At 37.7% G+C, this 18,783-nt stretch overlaps 1 protein-coding gene across 1 annotated transcript in view; it reads left to right on the top strand.

Moving 5' to 3' along the window:
* Positions 1 to 2,053: 2,053 nt before the first annotated feature.
* ANKFN1 (ankyrin repeat and fibronectin type III domain containing 1) overlaps positions 2,054 to 18,783 on the top strand; it is a 79,606-nt gene continuing 62,876 nt past the window's right edge. Inside the window, exons 1-3 of the mRNA XM_068913914.1 lie at positions 2,054 to 2,162; positions 8,276 to 8,476; positions 15,951 to 16,161. Coding sequence (XP_068770015.1) covers positions 8,291 to 8,476; positions 15,951 to 16,161 — 397 coding nt within the window. The 5' untranslated portion in view covers positions 2,054 to 2,162; positions 8,276 to 8,290. The remainder of the gene's footprint in view (positions 2,163 to 8,275; positions 8,477 to 15,950; positions 16,162 to 18,783) is intronic.

Genomic DNA, 18,783 nt, shown 5'->3' with positions numbered 1-18,783 from the left:
TGGCTTGGGCGACAAATCATCTTGCGTTTTACTCTTCTACCCAATGATATTTGGGTAGCAATGGAGAAGTGCTAAGCATCCTAGAAATGGAAATGGCAACTAAAAACTAAATAACTGCTTTTCACTAAGCTGAGGGGAGAAAGCAGAGGAGAGAGAAGAGGAACATTGATCCACCATGAGAAATTGCTAGAAAATGTTTAAGAATAAACTAGTTATAATAAATTCACTTTAGCATTTTCTCCTGGAAGCAGCTAGAAAGAAGGAACTCCCTCACAAGTGAATTCCCCAAGGAGTCTGTAGATACCAAAAAACTTGGAAGAAAGCATCCCTATTTGGGACAGCACTGAAAATGGAATTTTAAAGTTTGCATTTAATTTTAACCTATTTTACTTAGTGCTTAGACATTTCAGGTTTTCAATATGTTATTTTTCCAGATACTATCCAGTATTAAAGAGATATTCAGCTGTTTTGAAAAGATTTCCAATCTTCCTCCTGTTGCCAAGGAGCAGGGCCTTCAGTCAGCTGTCCTGCAGCCTGCTGACTAACGATCCTCAGAAGCAGCAGGACAAAGGAGGGAATCTTATACAGATTTAACCTGTAATTGTGACAATGTAGGAGAAGAAATATTTGGCATAGTGTATTGTCATAGCACTTAGTAAGTCTAGTCTCCCTCTCCCTCTCTATACACACACACGCACCTGTTATCTCTTAAAAATGGTTTGGTCCATATCCAGATTGATAAAAATTGTATAGAATAAATTCAAGTCCTATGACACATACAAATGTCAGGCCCAGGACCAGATTTTGGTTTCAGCAGCCAAACTCTGGCAAAAGGATGCTATTTGGTATGAAGTTGAGTACCCTTATCTTAAGTTTTGAAGGGTGGGAGAATCAGACTGGTCACCAGCTTTTGGGAGGTTTCCAATATTTTCCATAATCAAGTATCATATCTGAATACAGCCAGTGAAATTTTTGCAGATCATAACACTAGCTTTGGTATCTCATTTAAAAACAACAAAAAATACATTTACTGTAGGTATTAAAAATCGTTGGCTTTAGCAGACCCAGGAAAGAATATGTCTCCGTTTTTTTTTTTCTGTTACCACGCATTAAGCAGGAGTATTCCAGTTACGTGAATTTAACTCAGTAGACTGTCTAGGAAGGCTAGCGCTCCTCTAAATTGTTGCTTATCTTTGTTCATCACCTATACTCTTTTTAGAATTCTAAGGCTGTGCATGGTTATTCCGTATTCTGACTCTGTAACATCTTTATAGGTTTCTTTGGGATCCAGAGTTTTCATTTTCTGCCTATTGTAAGCAATTTTTATTTTGAAACATCACTATTCTAATATTTTGAAAGGTATTAATGCTATAGGATCCATTTTAGCTGAAATGTAGACATCAGTAAAGTATATTTTTCTTACTTATTTAATAACCTTTTTAGAGGTAACCTGTTCAGGCTGGGAGCTTTCAAATGATCATGCAAATGTCCCATAGCTATGGATATGGTTGCTGCTTTTGTTGCTATGATTGCAGACAGCTGTAGTATAGCTTGCTTGAAGAAAGAAGAAACAATACATCACATGCAACATGCATTACTGGGCAGAGTGCAGGATTGTGATTTTTTTTTCCTTTTATTGGTTTAACATAAAACTAACTGCTTTAAGATGACTGCATTAATGTCTTTTTGCTCATACTTCATGACAAATTAATTGCAATTGCAATTTTGTTTACTCCGGCAGCAATTATTTGTTCTACTTGCACGCTGAGCTGCTGATCAGTTTTAAGGGATAAAACAAGCTAAAAGCATGCAGAAGTCATGGTATCTTTGACTACAGAGGCAAGAGGTTTCGATACTAGACATTCTTACCGCTGTAGTGATAACTAGTAGAATTAAGGCATCAAATTTTTTCCCTGTGATATGGCATTATTTGCTTCAAAAATTAGTTTGCTCTCAGATCTAATCAGTAATCTCGGACTTCAGTAATTGCTAGTAATAAGCTTTTTCATTTCTAATCATTCATGCAGTATAAGGAAGAGGTTTACTCATTCTGCCCAGAGGCTGAGCCCGAAGAGACAGCAAAGCCAATGTGATTCATTGAATGAAGACAGTGGACAATTGCCACCAACTTGTTCACATTTTGCCTCGGATAGCCTGAGCTGGTAAGTCAACTTTAATTTTTAAAACATATATTGTTTAATTATTAGTTCAGGTATAAAATTGTTTTAATGTGCATATTTAAGTCCATGTATAGTGTGAGTGTTTTTGTGGCTGTTATGTGCATTTTCTAAAATCTGAAGTTAACACAGCTATGCTGTGTCCTTTTGGTATACCTGTCTGTACAGTATAGCATGTATGTGCTACACAAAACAGATACTGATCTATAATTTAGAATTTTCCTCTCTCTGCAATATGATTTAAAAGCTGTGCATGAATAATAGATCAATATTTACCAATCCAAAAAATGCTTTTAAAGGGGTAACTTATTTGTATTTGTATTTGAAATTGACTTTTAAAGCACACTGCTGTTGGGGAATAAAAAGGTTACTTTAGTGCTTAGAAGTGCAAAAAGAAATCTGATCACAAAGATAAGCTACACTGAGTGCAGCATGAAACGTGTGTTAGAAGTCTTCTATCACTGGTTTGGTACATAGTATAGCAGGGTGATAATGACAAGAATGAGACTATGTTTAGGTGGTTATTTCCAGTGTAGTGCAGTGACTGTTTCCCCAGAGATTCAGGTTTCTTGTTATTGGAGCCACTGCCAGAAGCCCTTCTTTTTTAATTCTTAGAAAAGCAAGCTACTGTTAACTGTTAATGTTACAAGGGAAGCCCCTGTTGTTACTCTATGCAGTTCTGCCCTTTATTGACAAACCTTGTAAAATATTTGTTATTGCAGTACTTGACCTGCTATGAGAACGCTAGTTAGTTGTACCATGCAGAACTACTCTGAACCATATTGAGATCTTCTTACTGATTTCATGTTGACCTATGCCAGATACATACAGAGGTTTCCAAGGTGAAAATCTCAGTAGGGTTGATTGTGCACATCACCTGTACCTAAACTGTTAGTCTTTAATACATTGTATCAATTTAAATAGCAGCAATGGCATGTCCTGAGGTTAGCGTATTTCAGGCTTGCCTATGGTAGCTGCAGGATTTGCTATTTCACTCAAGACAATGCATATTTTTCTGTTTCACCTGACTGTTGAAGTGAGAACATGGGATGGGGGTGGGGGGAGGAAGGGGACTTAAAGGAGTCTAAACCTGTTCATATAAATGGTTTGGATCTGTAAAAATAAGGAAATGCCAGCATCCAATAAAAAGCAATAAGTTTTGGATCACAGAATTATGTATTATGTGAGTTGTCCTGTCTTTGTTTTCCTTACTATACATTTCACTCATGATTTTACCTGGTCTCATTTCCATTGCTCCTCTTGGGAGTCATTTCTACAGCTTGATAAGAGAGATCACATTTCCAGAAAGTTTTCCAGAATACGTAGCTTACATTTACCTTTCCTTTTTTCATTTCATAGCTTGTATGTGACTAGAAAATATCTGTAGTACAATAATCTTCAGCAGTGCTTTGCATCTTGTTTCAGTGCAATGATGGAAAATACAGTTCATTTTCATTCTATCATTCCAGCTATTGCTTTGCTGTTCTGTGTTTACTCCATGCACTATTCCATGATTCTGATGGTTAGCATATAGGATAAAATGTACCTGATGTTTTTCAACTCATTTGTAATGCACTGATTCTGTGTGGATAGCAAAGATGCCATCTGTTTTATCACTGAATAGTTGCAATTTTTATACAAAAGCTACATAAGTACTATAGACTTGCCTGCTCTTGACTGGAGAGTAGCTTTCATGTGATTATATAAGATTCTGTGCTCTTTTCACATTCGTATTGGTCTTAGAGATTTGCTTTGGCTATATACTCAGAAAGCTTCCATGGATAATATGGACGATCTGTTGTTACAGTCCTTGGAAATTGTTTAGATGGTTAGTAACACACTGCTTCTTCTCCTTTGGATATCTAAGTCCTTTTTCCTTGACCTGATGAGAATGGTAAAGACTCCAGGATCCCCTAGGGAGTCAAACTAAGGGTTGGATACAGTGAATGGGAACAGTAACCTATGCTGTGGGGAATGGGCCTGAACAGATTTGTTATCAAGTTGCTGCTTGGCTTTTCTGATTTGGAGACATAGGCCAGCAGCCAAATGATACCTGAATTTGCTTTGGTTCTGAAGCTACATCAAGCTCCTGAAGTAATGAGGGCCTTTCTTCTGTTTACAATGTACATAACTGAAATAGAGAGAATCAACCTGCAAACTGTCTGAAATTTGAATGTATGCTGGGAGATGTGTAACTAGAACTAATGCCTCTACCAAACGCTCAGATTTCTGGGAAGACTGTTCAAAGACTGAGAGGTGCTTCTTGTTTACTTGCTCAGGTTAAATTCCCCTTATGAAAGAAAATGTTGCTTAAAGGTATTCTCAGTAAAAATAAATAAGTAAAATTAATTATTCTTGAAAACCACTTCTCTACCCACTCCACAATAGTTCAAAATTGACTTTCCAGACATTTCCACAGACTCCATGGAAGACTTTTGGTCAACTGTGTTTGAGGAGAAGGATATGAATATGCTTCCTGCAATAGTGAAGGATGGAGAAGAGATTCTTTTTTTTGTAGGTGTCAGGCTGGCAAAATTCCTTTTTTAATTATTATTTTAATCCCTAAGAGTATTGCCACAATACTAATTCAGTGAACTTTGGTCGTTTGGGCACTATAGCTTTGTATAAGCATGACTTTAGATATGAGTAAATGCCTCTTGACATCAGCCCTAGTAATCTCTATCCAAGATCTGCTCCTCTTCATCTGTCCTCTCTAGAGAGAGCTTAGTCACTTATAGTCAATAAGCAGGTAGTTTGGTATAGCAAAAAGTGACAGCCTAGGGAGGACTGATAAGGGCCTAAGCCATGTTAGCTTTAATAACAGATATTCTTGATTGGTTTTAATAGTATCACAACAATTTTCATAAGTATGAGCAGTCCTACTAAGTAGGTATGCCTAACTTATTTAATGTGACCTTACTAAATGTCTGCACAGCTTCTCGGTAAGTCTCCATATTGGCATGCAAGCTTAAGGAAGCTTGGTACCTTTCCAGGAGATAGCATTGCGCCCCACGGAGGTACTGAACGGGCCTGCTTTTTGTCCACAACTTGAGACTGATTCTTGACCCAGGCTTTTTAGATGTAAGGAAGAGATTTTTCGTTGATGTTAGTAGTTTGACCCAGGTGAAAATTGAGGTAGGAGGAGAAACTTCTGTGTGATAATTTGCAGCTCTGTATAGTAAACACTGTGGAAGCATTACTCTAGGTAACTGAGGTTTTTTGGTGAAATGGTGAGTTCCATTAAAGAACTAACAGCATGATATAGTGGAAGATAAAGATCCCTTGGGCTAATCCACTACTTCTTAAACTTATTCTTAATAAAAATCTGAAAATAATTTTTACAATTGAAGCCACTCTAAATGGAGACAGATGAGAAGGCAATCTTATGACCATCTTAAAAAATACATTTTATTTCATGTGTATATCCCCTACTGCTCTCATGGATGCACCAGTAAAACAAAAGGCTGTCTTCATAGTGTGTTCAGTATTGAAACTCAACACTGAACAGCAACTTCCACACAGCATTGCCTAACCTATATTGATTCTTTCACATGGTTCCAAATAATTCCAGTGTTCCTGGCACCTTTGAGAGGTAATATTGGGGATCATAGCTTTAGTATTTGCTCCAGTTTAACACTAAGTACCACCTTCTCATCTGTGAAGCTTCAGTTCTTTTCCTGCCTCTGCCAGTATCTGTTGACTCTTGAAACATTTTTCCCTGTGTTCCTTGGGTTCCCCTGTAAGCCTTTCTCTCTAGACTGTGCAGGCTTGCTCTTTGGGGCACAGAATCAAATGCTTCATTTGAAGAGAGAGTGATTTCAGATAGTGCTTGTAGGCACTGCTGAAATGCATGTAATAATTAAAAAACAGGATTAATTGAGTTGTTTGTGTGAGCCTCACTTCAGCTTTTGTCCATATGCTCAGAGAAAGGCAATCCAAAATCATCCATAGTACTGCAGCTCCCCAAGTCCCAGAGAGCTTATTTCTTATCATACCGCTCTTACTCATTACTTTGAGGAAGCAGCTCACACAGGATTCTAGTCTTGTGTTTGTACACACTGTCATGCTAATTTAACAAAGTCTTCTCGTCACACATGGCAATTATCTTGACTCTGCTGCTTCATTCAGAGACTCGGCCTCTCTTCAATACCTCATGAGTTTAGGGAATGTGTGAGATTATTTGTAATCAGATCCTTGTGTGCTCAGGATGTCTGCTTCACCACCATTTACGAATGAGAAAGGAAGATGTAGAGGGCTTATGAGACTTGGGTATTGTCTTTAATCTTAGGGACCAATTAATGTTGAAGAACAGTCTCAGTATCAGGGCAAGTGTTTAGTGAAGAGGGCTTTTATGATTGTAAATAATTGTCAAGAGTCCAGTCCTGCAATGTGATTTGCTCAGATGCAGGCTGAGACCCTAAAACGAGAAAGTTACAGGACTTGTATCATAGTACAAAGAATCTAAAAATTATTTCCAGGAAGAGGTAGCCTAAAAGGCAGCTAGGTTAACTATTGCAACTGTGAGATCTTCTAGATAGATGTTCCCTTCTAAATGCATACACATTCTTGGCAGGGAATGATGTAGAGAATGTGCATTTTCCTCCTCTTTGCCCTTACAGAGATCCGTGAAGATAGCGTCCTGTGTTTGTAGTTGGGTCAAATCTGATTCTCGATTGCCCTTCAGAAAGGTAAAAGTATTTCCACATAAAAGTGTTTCCAGAAAACTAAACGTTAATTCAATACGGCTGTATTGAAAAATGGCTGTAACCATAGAGCATAGAGAGCATTATGATTTACTTAATGCTGAGATAGTATGGAAACCTAGTGGGCTAGGCAATCTTAAAGACGGGAGGCAGTTCCTCATTGGAAGAGTTTATAGTCTAAATGGACATGGTAAACACAGAGCAGGATAAAGTTATATAATATACAGATAAAACCAGTGCCTCTTCACTAACTGAAGGAAGAAACCACTCAGTATAAAACTGTAAACAGCAACATTTAGATTCACAGATTATTTTAACTGTAAAACATGCAATGTAAAGCTTTTGTTTGCAGTAACCTAGGCACTAGTTGGCCATAAGTAATTTAAAATAAAAGTGCCCTTAAGCTTCATGTTGCAAACACTTCTACCTACAACAGAGCCTGAATGACTTTTTTGTGTGTTTCATTTTTTATTTGTTTGTAACATCGTGCTTTAGGAGTCTTAGTTGCAGAGCAAGTGCCCCCACCCCCCAAACCCCTGCCAAATGCTACTCAAAATTCTGAGAAAAATCTCAGCTTCTGCTACAGAGGGCTTTCAGTTGGAGGATAACATGTCAGCATTTAATGAATATTCACTTAAATGTAAGCTCACGCATTATTTCCACAGTAGTTTGTGATGCTTTCATGGATGGAAAAATATTTTGAATCAAGCCATACTTTCTGAGTGAAAAATACTGCTTTGGAGTCTCTGGAGGAAGTAAATCCACCCAGGAGACTGAAAATGTATTTGCATGATTTGGGGTCATGCAATTCGCTAGCAGATACTAATGTGTGAAATAAAGCATCTGCCTTATCTCTGCTTGAGCTTGTATCAAATTGAACTCCCTTGACCATTTCAAAGAATTCAGTCATGCAATGTTCTGTAGTCCCTGTTAGGTATCTCATCTCTGAGTGTCTTCAGTTTTGTTTTAAGAAACCAGCGTCTGGCAAAATTCAGATTCAAATTATATACATGCTATCCAAAGTTTATAGAAATATTTGCAAAGATTTTTTTTGAAACCCATGTTACCAGAGCTTGCTCCGTCAGAAGTTTCTCTCACTAAACCCTCTCACTAACCCCTTCTCCTTACACCAATTGGCAATTATTTCTAAAGGGGTCCCTCATATTTTTTCCATCCTTAATCTTCGCTGACCATAGATACCAATGGATTAATCCCATAAATAGCAATTTGCCATTGAGGAGGCTTCAGAATGTGCTTTTAAGTGTTCTTAATATTCAGAACAAAACCTGTTTGTGAAAGTGAGTTTTGCCATAACAGTCGTGCAATGCATGTTTCAATGACACACTTGGCTGTTTAACAGACTTTTGTTACTCTGACATGTTGTTTTTCTTCTAGAAACACTAGGTGAAAATGACACAGCAAATGCATAACTTAAGTCTCCTCCAGACTAAAAAGAACAGTGGGCCGTCTTCTCCAAATGCTGCAAAGCGGTTATATCGGAACCTGTCAGAGAAGCTGAAGGGGAGTCATACATCCTTTGATGAAGCATATTTCAGAGCTCGATCAGACCGGCTCAGTCTCCGTAAGACTTCAATGGTAATTACTTAATATTTATCAAATTGCCAGTTTACTATCTTACTAATTTTGCCCTGTATCCTTAATCTGTACTTTTAATCTGTATTTTTCATCATCTCACTTTGCCTGTTCCCTGACCAATCATGTACACTCTTACTGTGGTGGTCCTGTGTCAAGGCACAGAGTATTTAACGTTATGTTTAGTAATGTCTGACCTTCTTGAAGGTTGAATAAAAGCTACCTTACAGTGATGATGCTTTATTTTGGGAGTAAGGTATTAACTTGGCATAAATGTAATGAAATCTGAATTTAAAAAATATAAAGATGCTTATCTCCCATAAGATATGAAGAAAAAAACACTTGGAGAAAACTGAAGGACATATGTAATATAAGTTCCAGTTTTTCTGAACAGTGGAGCAATTGGAACTCATGTGATGTGAGACACAAATGCAAGGTTGATCACGTACTGTGGTGATGGACACTAGATAAAACAATGGAAAAGGGGATGATACATGAAGCAGTTTGGTGCGGGTTACTCCACCCTAGTTGCAGAACATGTCATTACGGCCAAGCATTCTAGTGCCGGTATAGGAAAGTGTGTAAGTACCTGCTGGACTTAACACTCACGAGTGCTCCTATTTATGCCTGTGCTGGTAAAGTTACACAACCTCCAGCACATAAATTTTGAAGAATGAGCTGTGTCCCTGAAATAATAGCATAATATAAGCTCAGTGCACAATAAAATCCTGTCTGCTGGAGAAGGATTAACCTGCTTCTGATACTGTCATAACAAAACCAATCCTCCATTTCCATGCCTTTCCATGAAGGCATATCCTTCAACTTCTCCTCTGAATTATTTTGAGGGAAAGAGTTCCTCTCCACTTACAGAGAGCAATGACTTATGACAGCATCTGCGAACCTGTCTCCTCCATGCCAGGAGACACTTCTTGAAACCATTACTCTGCTGTACTAAAGCAGATGCTCAGCACAGTGCAGGACTAAGCTGAACCTGGTTGGGTCAGATGATGAAAATACTACATTATGCCAGAAGAAGCAGCACAGTCTAGTTTTCTTTAATACTCACAAATCTGTATGAGGTATGAAACATTATATGCAGGAACTGAAACTAATTTAAAAATCAATTCAAAATGATCCTGTCCCACAGATAGGATCACGCCTATCATGAATTTAGAGGACGCAGCCATGGCTCATGGAATTGATAAGCTGAAATGTGACTCTAATACATTGCAAAGTCAAAAGGCTGTTCTCTCTCTCCTGTGAAGAAGCAGCTCTGTGATCCAAAGGAAACATGGGATCATGGCTCCCTCCTGTCACCTCTGCTGGAGCCAAGAGAGCTTGTTTTACTGAAGGAGAAGCCTGAAACTCATGTCAGGCTTGGTAGTTGAAGAACAGCCTTTGTGTAGCAGGCAACAGCTGTGCTTTAGAGGCAGTGAGTTTCCAGGTGCTTTCAGTTGGGAAATCATTTGAATTTGGGCTTCTATTTAAGGGTGGACTGTGAAAAAAGATACTTTGGGCCAGTGTTTTTTCAGCTACCATCTTTTCTTGTCTTTTTCCTTTTGATTGCAAGTTTCTGTGTGACTGTGCAAGTGGAAAAAAAGGTGGATAAACCAGTCCTGGAGACTGTATGACAGCAGACTGACACGTAGACTGGGTGAATGCCACTATGAACCTATGTTCTGACCAGTATTTCTCAGATACTCCTTCGAATATGGAATCTCGTGTCATACTTTACTGATGAGAAGAGAAACTGCAAATGATCGTACCCCAAAGGCTGAGCAGCAGTTTGCTGCTCTTGAGGCTCCACTCCTCTGCTATCTGCAGGGCTAATTACTTGCAGTTTCACTTCTCTCCCTTTTCGGCTCAGATCTGCCAGAATCTGCTAGAGGTATGGGAGCATTTGTGACCTATTCAACCAGCAGGCATAAAGAGGAGAATCAGTTGTACACTGTCATGTGGATAGTGGTTTAATGGAATATAGACTTCTGTAAATTTCATTTCCCCTCAATGTGCTACACAGTCATGAGAGTGATACAGCTTGTGTCACTCCTGACCTACTGTGAGTGTCAGTACCTCTGAGCGTTACCAGTCTGGGGCCTGAGCCAGTGTCCGCAGCAGTCAATGAAAAGACTCCCGTTGAACTCAGCAGGCGTTGGATCATGTTCTGTCCAATCTTCTAGTTACCTGTTGTTTTCACAGTTTTCCCTGGAAATAAATAGCATGGAAACAATCAGTGAAGGGGCAGAAATATGACAGGTCAAGTTGGTAGCTGATGTATTTTATAATCATTGAGTTTCTGAGGTACTGAGCTAATTCGGTGACTAAAATCAAGACTCCAGACAAGTGAACAACATTTGTTAGAATTTATTTTCTTTCAGCTTTGGCTAGTGAAGAGTTTTCTTTCCATTCTCTCTTGCTGTGCAACACTTTCCATTCAGTAAATTGTTGTCTTGCTGCAGACATAGCAATATCCCAAAATAGCTTTATTCTTGAACTCATGTTTATCAAAACAAGTCTTTGCAGAAACTGCCTTAACATTTTTTTCCAACTCCAGTAGCACATAGTAGACTTTTTCAGGCTAACCTAGAGCAAATATCTTGAAAGGGGTACTTCATTTTAATTAAGCTACATAAGATTGCATTTCTAAACACTCCAGCACTGAATCACTTACTGGAACACGGTTATTACTTACAGCAAAGCAATACTGTAGTCCTTTTCAGTATATAAATTTGTGCACCAGTGTAACACCTAAATAAATTAATCACATAGCACAGCTGTCTAAAGCTAATGATTAGAGGCTGCAGAACTGAATCAAGGAAAAAGAAATGTAAAAATTGTCCCTAAACTTTGCCTGATCACTTGTAAATGTGATTCAGTTTCTGTTTGAATTCGGTGGGTTTTTTTCTTTTCATAGCAGAAGAAAATTGTCTAGTAGGTGTAAATGAAGACAGAAATCAGGAGGCTCTTGTTAGTATTTGTAACAATACCCGCTGGATCAAAATTGAACATGTAGGTCTACTGATATTACATCGTCATGTAATATCACTAGCTTGATATTACAGTTTTGATATTACAGCACAGTTTGAATTTCATACCCCTGGGCTGGAAATGTCTGAATAATACTGAAATATTAAAGACTCTCTTAAGTAGCGTATGATCAGCTTTTTGCAGAAAACAATATAGTCTTCAAAGATGTTCCTGTTTTTTGTGTGAAAGCAAATAGTTGGGGAAAAGTTGATCTGGACTATAGCATGTTTTCTGGGCCTGAAGAGCTGGTCTCAATGCAGACTTCCAGTGCAAATTGGGGAAACTTACTGGCATGGTTGAAAATGTGGTAAATACTTTGCTGTCTCATCAGGATGTTGTTTGAAATATATCTATTATGGTTAGATGCACACTACTATGTGGATGAGGGATTACGTACATGCCTGGCTAGAGAGGCCGTATCACAATTCTTACGTTGTTTCTCTCTTTGAAGTTACTAGACATGCCAGCATATTTCAGGCTATTGGTTGTGTCTGAATTGTTCATTTGGAAAACCTGCTATTTGCGATTTGGTCTCAGAACTGTTTGGATTGGATGAAGTAAGTTATAAACTTCATGCTCTGTTTCTTGTTTAAATGAGTGCAGCTTTTTCAATCAGATTTCTAATGAAATGAAGAAATAAAAATTTGCTTTTATTTTTGCATTTTTTTGGTGAAACATTCCTGCCAATAGATCTGCTGGCAAGAGCATTTATGAGGAACTAACTTAAGCATGCGCTTAGATTCTGTTCAGCAAATTACTGAGGGCCAAAATGTCAGAAATACTTTAGATATTTAGTTTGGCAAACAAAAATCCAAAGATCCATTTTTAAAGGCATCTAAGCAGATCTAAATCTTGATAATTTAATCCAAAAATAACAATTCAAATAAAGTTTTGAAAATATTTTTACGATAATCATTCAAGTGGGTAAAATCTATTGTTAAAGTGTATGTATATATTTGAAAAGTGCCAAATGCTTTTGTCAGCCATATAACCGAGTTATTTTCAGCTGTAATACTGATTCTGCAAAATTTAGCCCTTCTTTTTTCATTATGTTCTAGTTTTTCTTTTTTTACACTACATCTCAGGAGTTTCTTGCATTATATAAGATTTGATACCAAATTATGTTATCTAGCACATAGGTAGCACTCTACAAATATTAGTTCGTTTAAACCTTATGCACATACCATGAAGTCAATTAAAAGGGAATGACTACTCTGATTCCAGAAGGGCAAAAACTACATATGTACCCAGTGCCACAGAAGAAGAGGAAATTCAAACCGAGAAAAACTTAGTCCTCTGTCTTGAGTCTGTACTACAAACCTGTCGCTGATTAATGTCATCAGCTCTACCTTTTTGTTCTGCACTCAGACTGTTAGCCAGTGTTTCCTCAAAAGAACTTAACTAATAACTGAATGACTACATTAGTTTCAGTTTTTAACTTTATGAATTTATGAATTCATTGATAAAGTAGATTTTTACTAGCTGTAATCAGTTACAAGAGTAATATGATTTTGCTTGTTCTGTCATTTGATAAAGGTAGAGGTGCTTCTGAATCAAAAATGTTGTTTATTTGAGAAAATTAACAACATAGTGGAAGTTCCAAAATTGATAGAGAAATAGTTTGAAATGGCTGTAAACTGGGATTAAATTAATGCTTTTTAGATTATAAATAAATATTTTTGGAGAATTAGTGAGCATATTTTGTTTTTCTAATCATTCATGTGAAAAAATAGTGCATCACTTCACAGTTCTGCACCCATAATAATAACATTTCAAAGCACAAAGGACCATAGCTTTTTTCCTCTTTAGCTGGAATATCAATGATCTATTTATGTTAATTTTGAGAACATGGTACAGTGACATACAGCTGTTAAATGTGTTGTTGATTTGAGTGGGATTGAAGACAGTTAATATGTATCAGAATCATACTGTTAAAATACTTTATAATTAATAAAAAATTGATTTCTAGAGCATTTCAGAGCACTTCATTACTTAAGGGTTAGGGGAGAATCCCCAGAATGAAAGTAAGACCTCTGATTTCAGGATAAGGTATTCTATAAGCGAGACAGCAGATGTGTGGAGCTACTGGAATGAAAGGAAATAATGGTGCATTGCAGTAAAATTTTCAGTCATTTTAAGCTTTACCTTAAAATTAGAGGAATATGTGACAATCTCTTTTCTAAAATTTACTGTAAATGCACCCTCCCTAATGACAGTGTTTGTCCTTAAAGAAAATCTTTTGCCTTGAACAGAGGGAATGGATGGAGAATGATAAGCCTAACTGCTTACCATTCTGCTGTCTCTTACTTCAGTATTTCTTGCACCTAACACTAAAATATGATTTAAGTATTTGATAGTGAAATGAAATCTTGATCTTACAGTGCAAAAAAGAATTTGACAGAGACCTGTTGTCATGAGACACTTGCTTAAGTGGTGTCTCTTATTTTGCATGGAAATCTACAGGAAAAAAAACTTCCTCAGTGAGTTGTCTTTCCTAACTTGGCTGTCTAAATTAGATTTCTAAGTCTGCATGAGTCTTCTAGATTCACTTCACTGTTGCATAGTTTATTTCATTTAACAAGTGTCTTGTGTCTGTGCCTTTTAAATTTGGGGGAAAAGATCATCTTATATACATCTGACTTGTTCTGGTGATCCCTAATATTCAGCTTAGTTGGTGCCTGTATTAAAGCTTTAAGATAATACTATCTTTGCAACTTCTTAGTGGTGCCAATACTTTACACACAAAACAGTAGCTATATTCTCCCTTCCTACAAGGTGCTTGGAGCAGCTTGGTTGGTTGTATCTATTTCATTTATTTTATCTGTAATAAAACAGTTTTCAAAAACCACAGTTCCCAGATTTTTTGGCCCCAAAGATCTCTGTTAGATCCTAGAATTTCTGAAGACTCTTTTACCTTCAAGCACAGCTGAAAAGGCCCCTGCAGAGCTGATGGAATTTCCAGGCGTAGCTATGGACTCCACCATGGGCTGCTGCTGTAGTTTTCAGAACTGCTTGCAAATCGCTAGTCTATACATTTTTAAAGGAGATGAAAAGTGTTCCAGCAGATCAGTACTCTATCAGAAAGTATTGTTTCACTGAGAGCAAAACTTGTGCAAGAGTATGCCCAATATAATTACATCTATTTAAAAAGGAAAAATGAAGTGTTTTGATGTGGTTGAAATGTTAACTTCTGATCACAGTAGAAGAGAATGTTTCAGGGTTTCAATTCAGTATTTGTTTCATATCATAAATGATATCCTGTTGCATAAAAATTGCCTCTGTGTTTTTTCCACCGTGAGTTTCAGGACACAGGAAGCTAGTTTATATCATGCATCTGTATTGCTTGCTGTCTTGTATATGCATTTCTTTAGTATGCCCATTGGCGCAATATGTCTACATAGATCTCTGCTCCATTATGTGACCTCACGCTGAGCTCTCCTTGCTTTGCTGAGCCTCTGACTTCTACTAATTCATTATTAAAAGAAACAAAAATCTATTGGGTAATTATGGCAATGGGACACTGAGAGAGAATTTAAGGAAACTTGGCAAGTAGTGTGTCATTACTGTAGGCTCCAGAAGGATGTTTTCATAACAGAAACCTGCAGGCCACGCTAGCATCCTGCACCTGCTTCTCCCTCGCTCAATTAAAAAATGATAGGTTTCTTTGTATCATACAGTTCTTTGTTTATCCCCTTGTCATTGGTGGGGAAAAGGCCCTCAGTGGTTCTTTCTGCTTGAGAGTCAAGTGCAATGTATGTTCTCAGCTTTCCTTGTTGGCTTATCTGTTTATGTTCCTTGGCGTTCAGGTGCATCTGTTTCTAGATGCACAGACTGGACAGTCAGTTTATTCAGTCTCATTTCTACTTTTTTATTTAAGGACTGTGCATTTCCAAGCTTCTAATTACAAGTTGAATGCAAAAATATGAGCAGCTAGAAATGACTTAAGTATTTGGAGCGATTTGGTATTTCTAGCTCATGCTGGAGCTGTAAAAGTTTTTCTCCAGAATGGCTTCCTTGATTTGGATTTTGATCACCTGAGTTTGTATAACCCAGATTTTTACTTCGAATTTTGGGTCTGAAAAACTCAGTAGTCCAGGACTCTGCCAAAATTGTAGTCTTTCATCCAGTTTCACGCTGAAAATACGCAATATTGTTCACGTAGCTTGAATTCAGGACAGATCTTCAGATAAGTATAGGTTTGTTTTGGGTGGTTTTGAATCTCATTTCAGTCTTCCCACAAGCCTAAACAAATTGGTTCAAGCACACAAGACAGGAACCAGAGCAAGTACAGTTTTGCTGCAAATAATTTGTATGTTTCTATTTAAACCTAAGCTGAGTCTGAAGGATCAATATTTTATAGCAGTCTCAAAAATTACAATTTTTTCAGTTTATCTTTAAAACGCTGATATTTGAAAAGTTGTACTGAATTTCTGTTTTTATTAATATATAGAATTTCCAGTGCAATGAAGCTATGTTTGAGGCCGTGGAACAGCAAGATCTGGATGCTGTTCAAATTCTTCTCTATCAGTACACGCCGGAGGAACTGGACCTAAACACCCCAAACAGTGAGGGACTAACTCCTTTGGATATTGCCATTTTGACAAACAACATCCCTATTGCTAGGACCCTTCTACAGGTTGGGGCAAAGGAAGGCCCGCACTGTAAGTAAAGAACACTAATTGAATTGACTTAGATAATTCCCAGCAGGAGATTAGGTTTGCATACTGTTTTGGGAAATTAGTTATGTTATGCACAAAGTTTGACTGGTTTTATCATTAAGATGATTATACCAGCAACAGTACCACAGTGCTGGAGGGCATTTGAAGGACCGTCTGCTTGTTGGGTGCGTGTTCAGCAGATCTGTTTTGTTCCCTAATCTAACATACCAGCTGATGAATCAGGTGGAGCTCCTAACCTAATTAACGCTGGGGGAGTTGAGTTAGTACTGAGAAGAAATCTTTAAAAATATGTAAACAGGACCTTAAGTGAGTAATCCAAAGATCATAGGTTGGAATATGGAGTTTGTTATCAAGGGAATATGGATTATCTTGACTATGGTTTATGTTGATTATCCTTTTGATCTTGGCCACGATGCCGTCAGGAGACAGATTGTGTTGAAATCTATCATTTCCATTACCTCAGGCTCCTGCTCATGACTCTTCAGTCCTAGTCTTCATATGACCCAAAATCCTACTCAAACGAGAATTTCAAAATCCTACAGAACCAGTGAAAACCTTAGCATGAGATAGGCCTTCTCACTTTAATGGAACACCAGTATTGCTTATAACTACTTATTGTAGTTATAAAACTGTCCTTTGTATTCCTTCTCGGGCATTTTTATGCACAATTTGTGGGTTGGACGGTGACTTACCAACCCAATTAATCAACCGTAAACCATGACACAAACTCTGACGCCTGACTTGTGTCTAAAAATACACCAATGTATGCGAATTTGTTTTAAACTGTCAATGCCTATATTTAGGACATTCCCAGCAAGGCTATAATGAGACTGTGTTTGAGGGGTTCGGCCACTGCAGACTCTGCCATTAATTTCAAGTTAGTTAAATTAACAACATTTAGTGCTGGCATGTCAATCTCAGTGCTCCAGGAAATTGCACCTTGAGGCTACTAACATTGCCAGTTTTTTCACTGGAGAGCGTGTGTGCATGTGCATGTGTGTGTGTGTTGAGTTTTTTTGCCAGACCCTCAGTGTTGGTACACCTTTATTGCTTTTCTATGTCCACAGCACTTATATTATCATTTATTCTGGCCTCCTTTAACCTTCCCAGGAGATTTTTGCATAGTGTAGCTGCTCAGTGAAAAGAGTTTTTTAGCTTTATATTTATTTGTTTATTTTTCTGTCATGGTTCATGACTGAGGCTTTAAAAAAAAGTGTGACAGCATTTAGAGTACATGATTGACTGCTGAAGCAACATTCATTAACCATGACAAATCTAGAGGAAAACACAGTCTTGAGTGTTCTAAACAGCAGTAAAAAAGACTAAACTAATTTTTCATTGACCTCATCTGTAAATAAATGCAGTCTGATGTCGAGCAGGGGCAATCATAAATTAGTATTCATTTCCTGTAATTAATGCAAACATGCCTATGAACACAGAGAATATGAATATATAACCACCTCATTTCCATTTCAAAATATACCCACCAAATTTCTACTTCACTTATCTTGATTTTTCTGATTGAAATAATGGATAAAGCTTTCTCGATAAAAGGCAAATGATTAGTTTTTTCCTTAAGGACCTAAAGTTACTACTTGAAAGCAAAATGCAAAAAAATTGTTTTCAGCACTCAAAGGTTTGCTGCATATTTGTATTTGGCTTCATTCTTGTGGAACTGACAGCAGTCGCTTTCTATTTTCTCCAGTCTTTCTGCTTTGCCTCTTGTACTTAACCAACCCTGTTAGAATGAAATCCGTTCTGTTTGTACGATCTCAGGGCTGTAAGAGCATGATCCAGCACGCAGCAGGAGCATGTCTGTTGGGCAGCTGAGCAAAACTTCTCCAGGCTGTGTGGGAGGGTTGGGGGTTTCAAGGGAAAATTCTGACTCACCACAATTTTGGGACAGGACACAAGCATCACTTAATCTGATTGTAAGTGACTGTTTAAGACAGATGCACAGATCTGGGAGATTGCAAGGTAAAGGCGTTCCTCTTTCCAAGTGCACACAGAAGTCTTCCTACAGGGAAGGCTCTTGCTTTTCTGCTATCTTAGCCATAGTAATCCAGCTGGAATCTCAGTATAGCCCCTAACGTAATGCTATAGAAAAGAGGATCTTGAGGACAGATAGCTTCCAGCTGTATCACCTGGACTGCTGCCTGGAATAGGCAGAACACAAGATAAAACCATAGAAAATAAAACTATGATCTCCATTTCCACATGGAGCTCAGATTGTAAAAATCTTACCAGGAACCTAGCATCTCCTAAACACAAAGTAAGCAGGATCAGAGAGTACAGCATTTAGAACATTAACTTAGTGGGGAGGAGGCAGAACTTTCACTGTTGTCAAAGTCCACTGCGTTACCATCTTTTCAGTTACTGTTTTTCATCACATGTTCTTGGCTTGACTTGTTCATGCAAACCCAAATAAAAATAAGATTAAAATTTCCAGTGGCTGATTTGACATGTTTCCAAGACCTGACAAATACGGATCTTGATTAAAGAGATACAGCCAGATCCTCAATGGGAACTTGAACAAATGCCAATTTGCAATTACCTGAAGTTCTGGCCCATAAAATCTCCTTTCTCAGTCCTGATGTGCTATCA

This window comes from Struthio camelus, chromosome 19, assembly GCF_040807025.1.
Source record: "Struthio camelus isolate bStrCam1 chromosome 19, bStrCam1.hap1, whole genome shotgun sequence".
NCBI classification, from domain to species: Eukaryota; Metazoa; Chordata; class Aves; order Struthioniformes; family Struthionidae; genus Struthio; species Struthio camelus.
The sequence above is the reverse complement of the archived record's forward strand: the minus strand, read 5'-3'. Positions and strand labels throughout refer to the sequence as shown.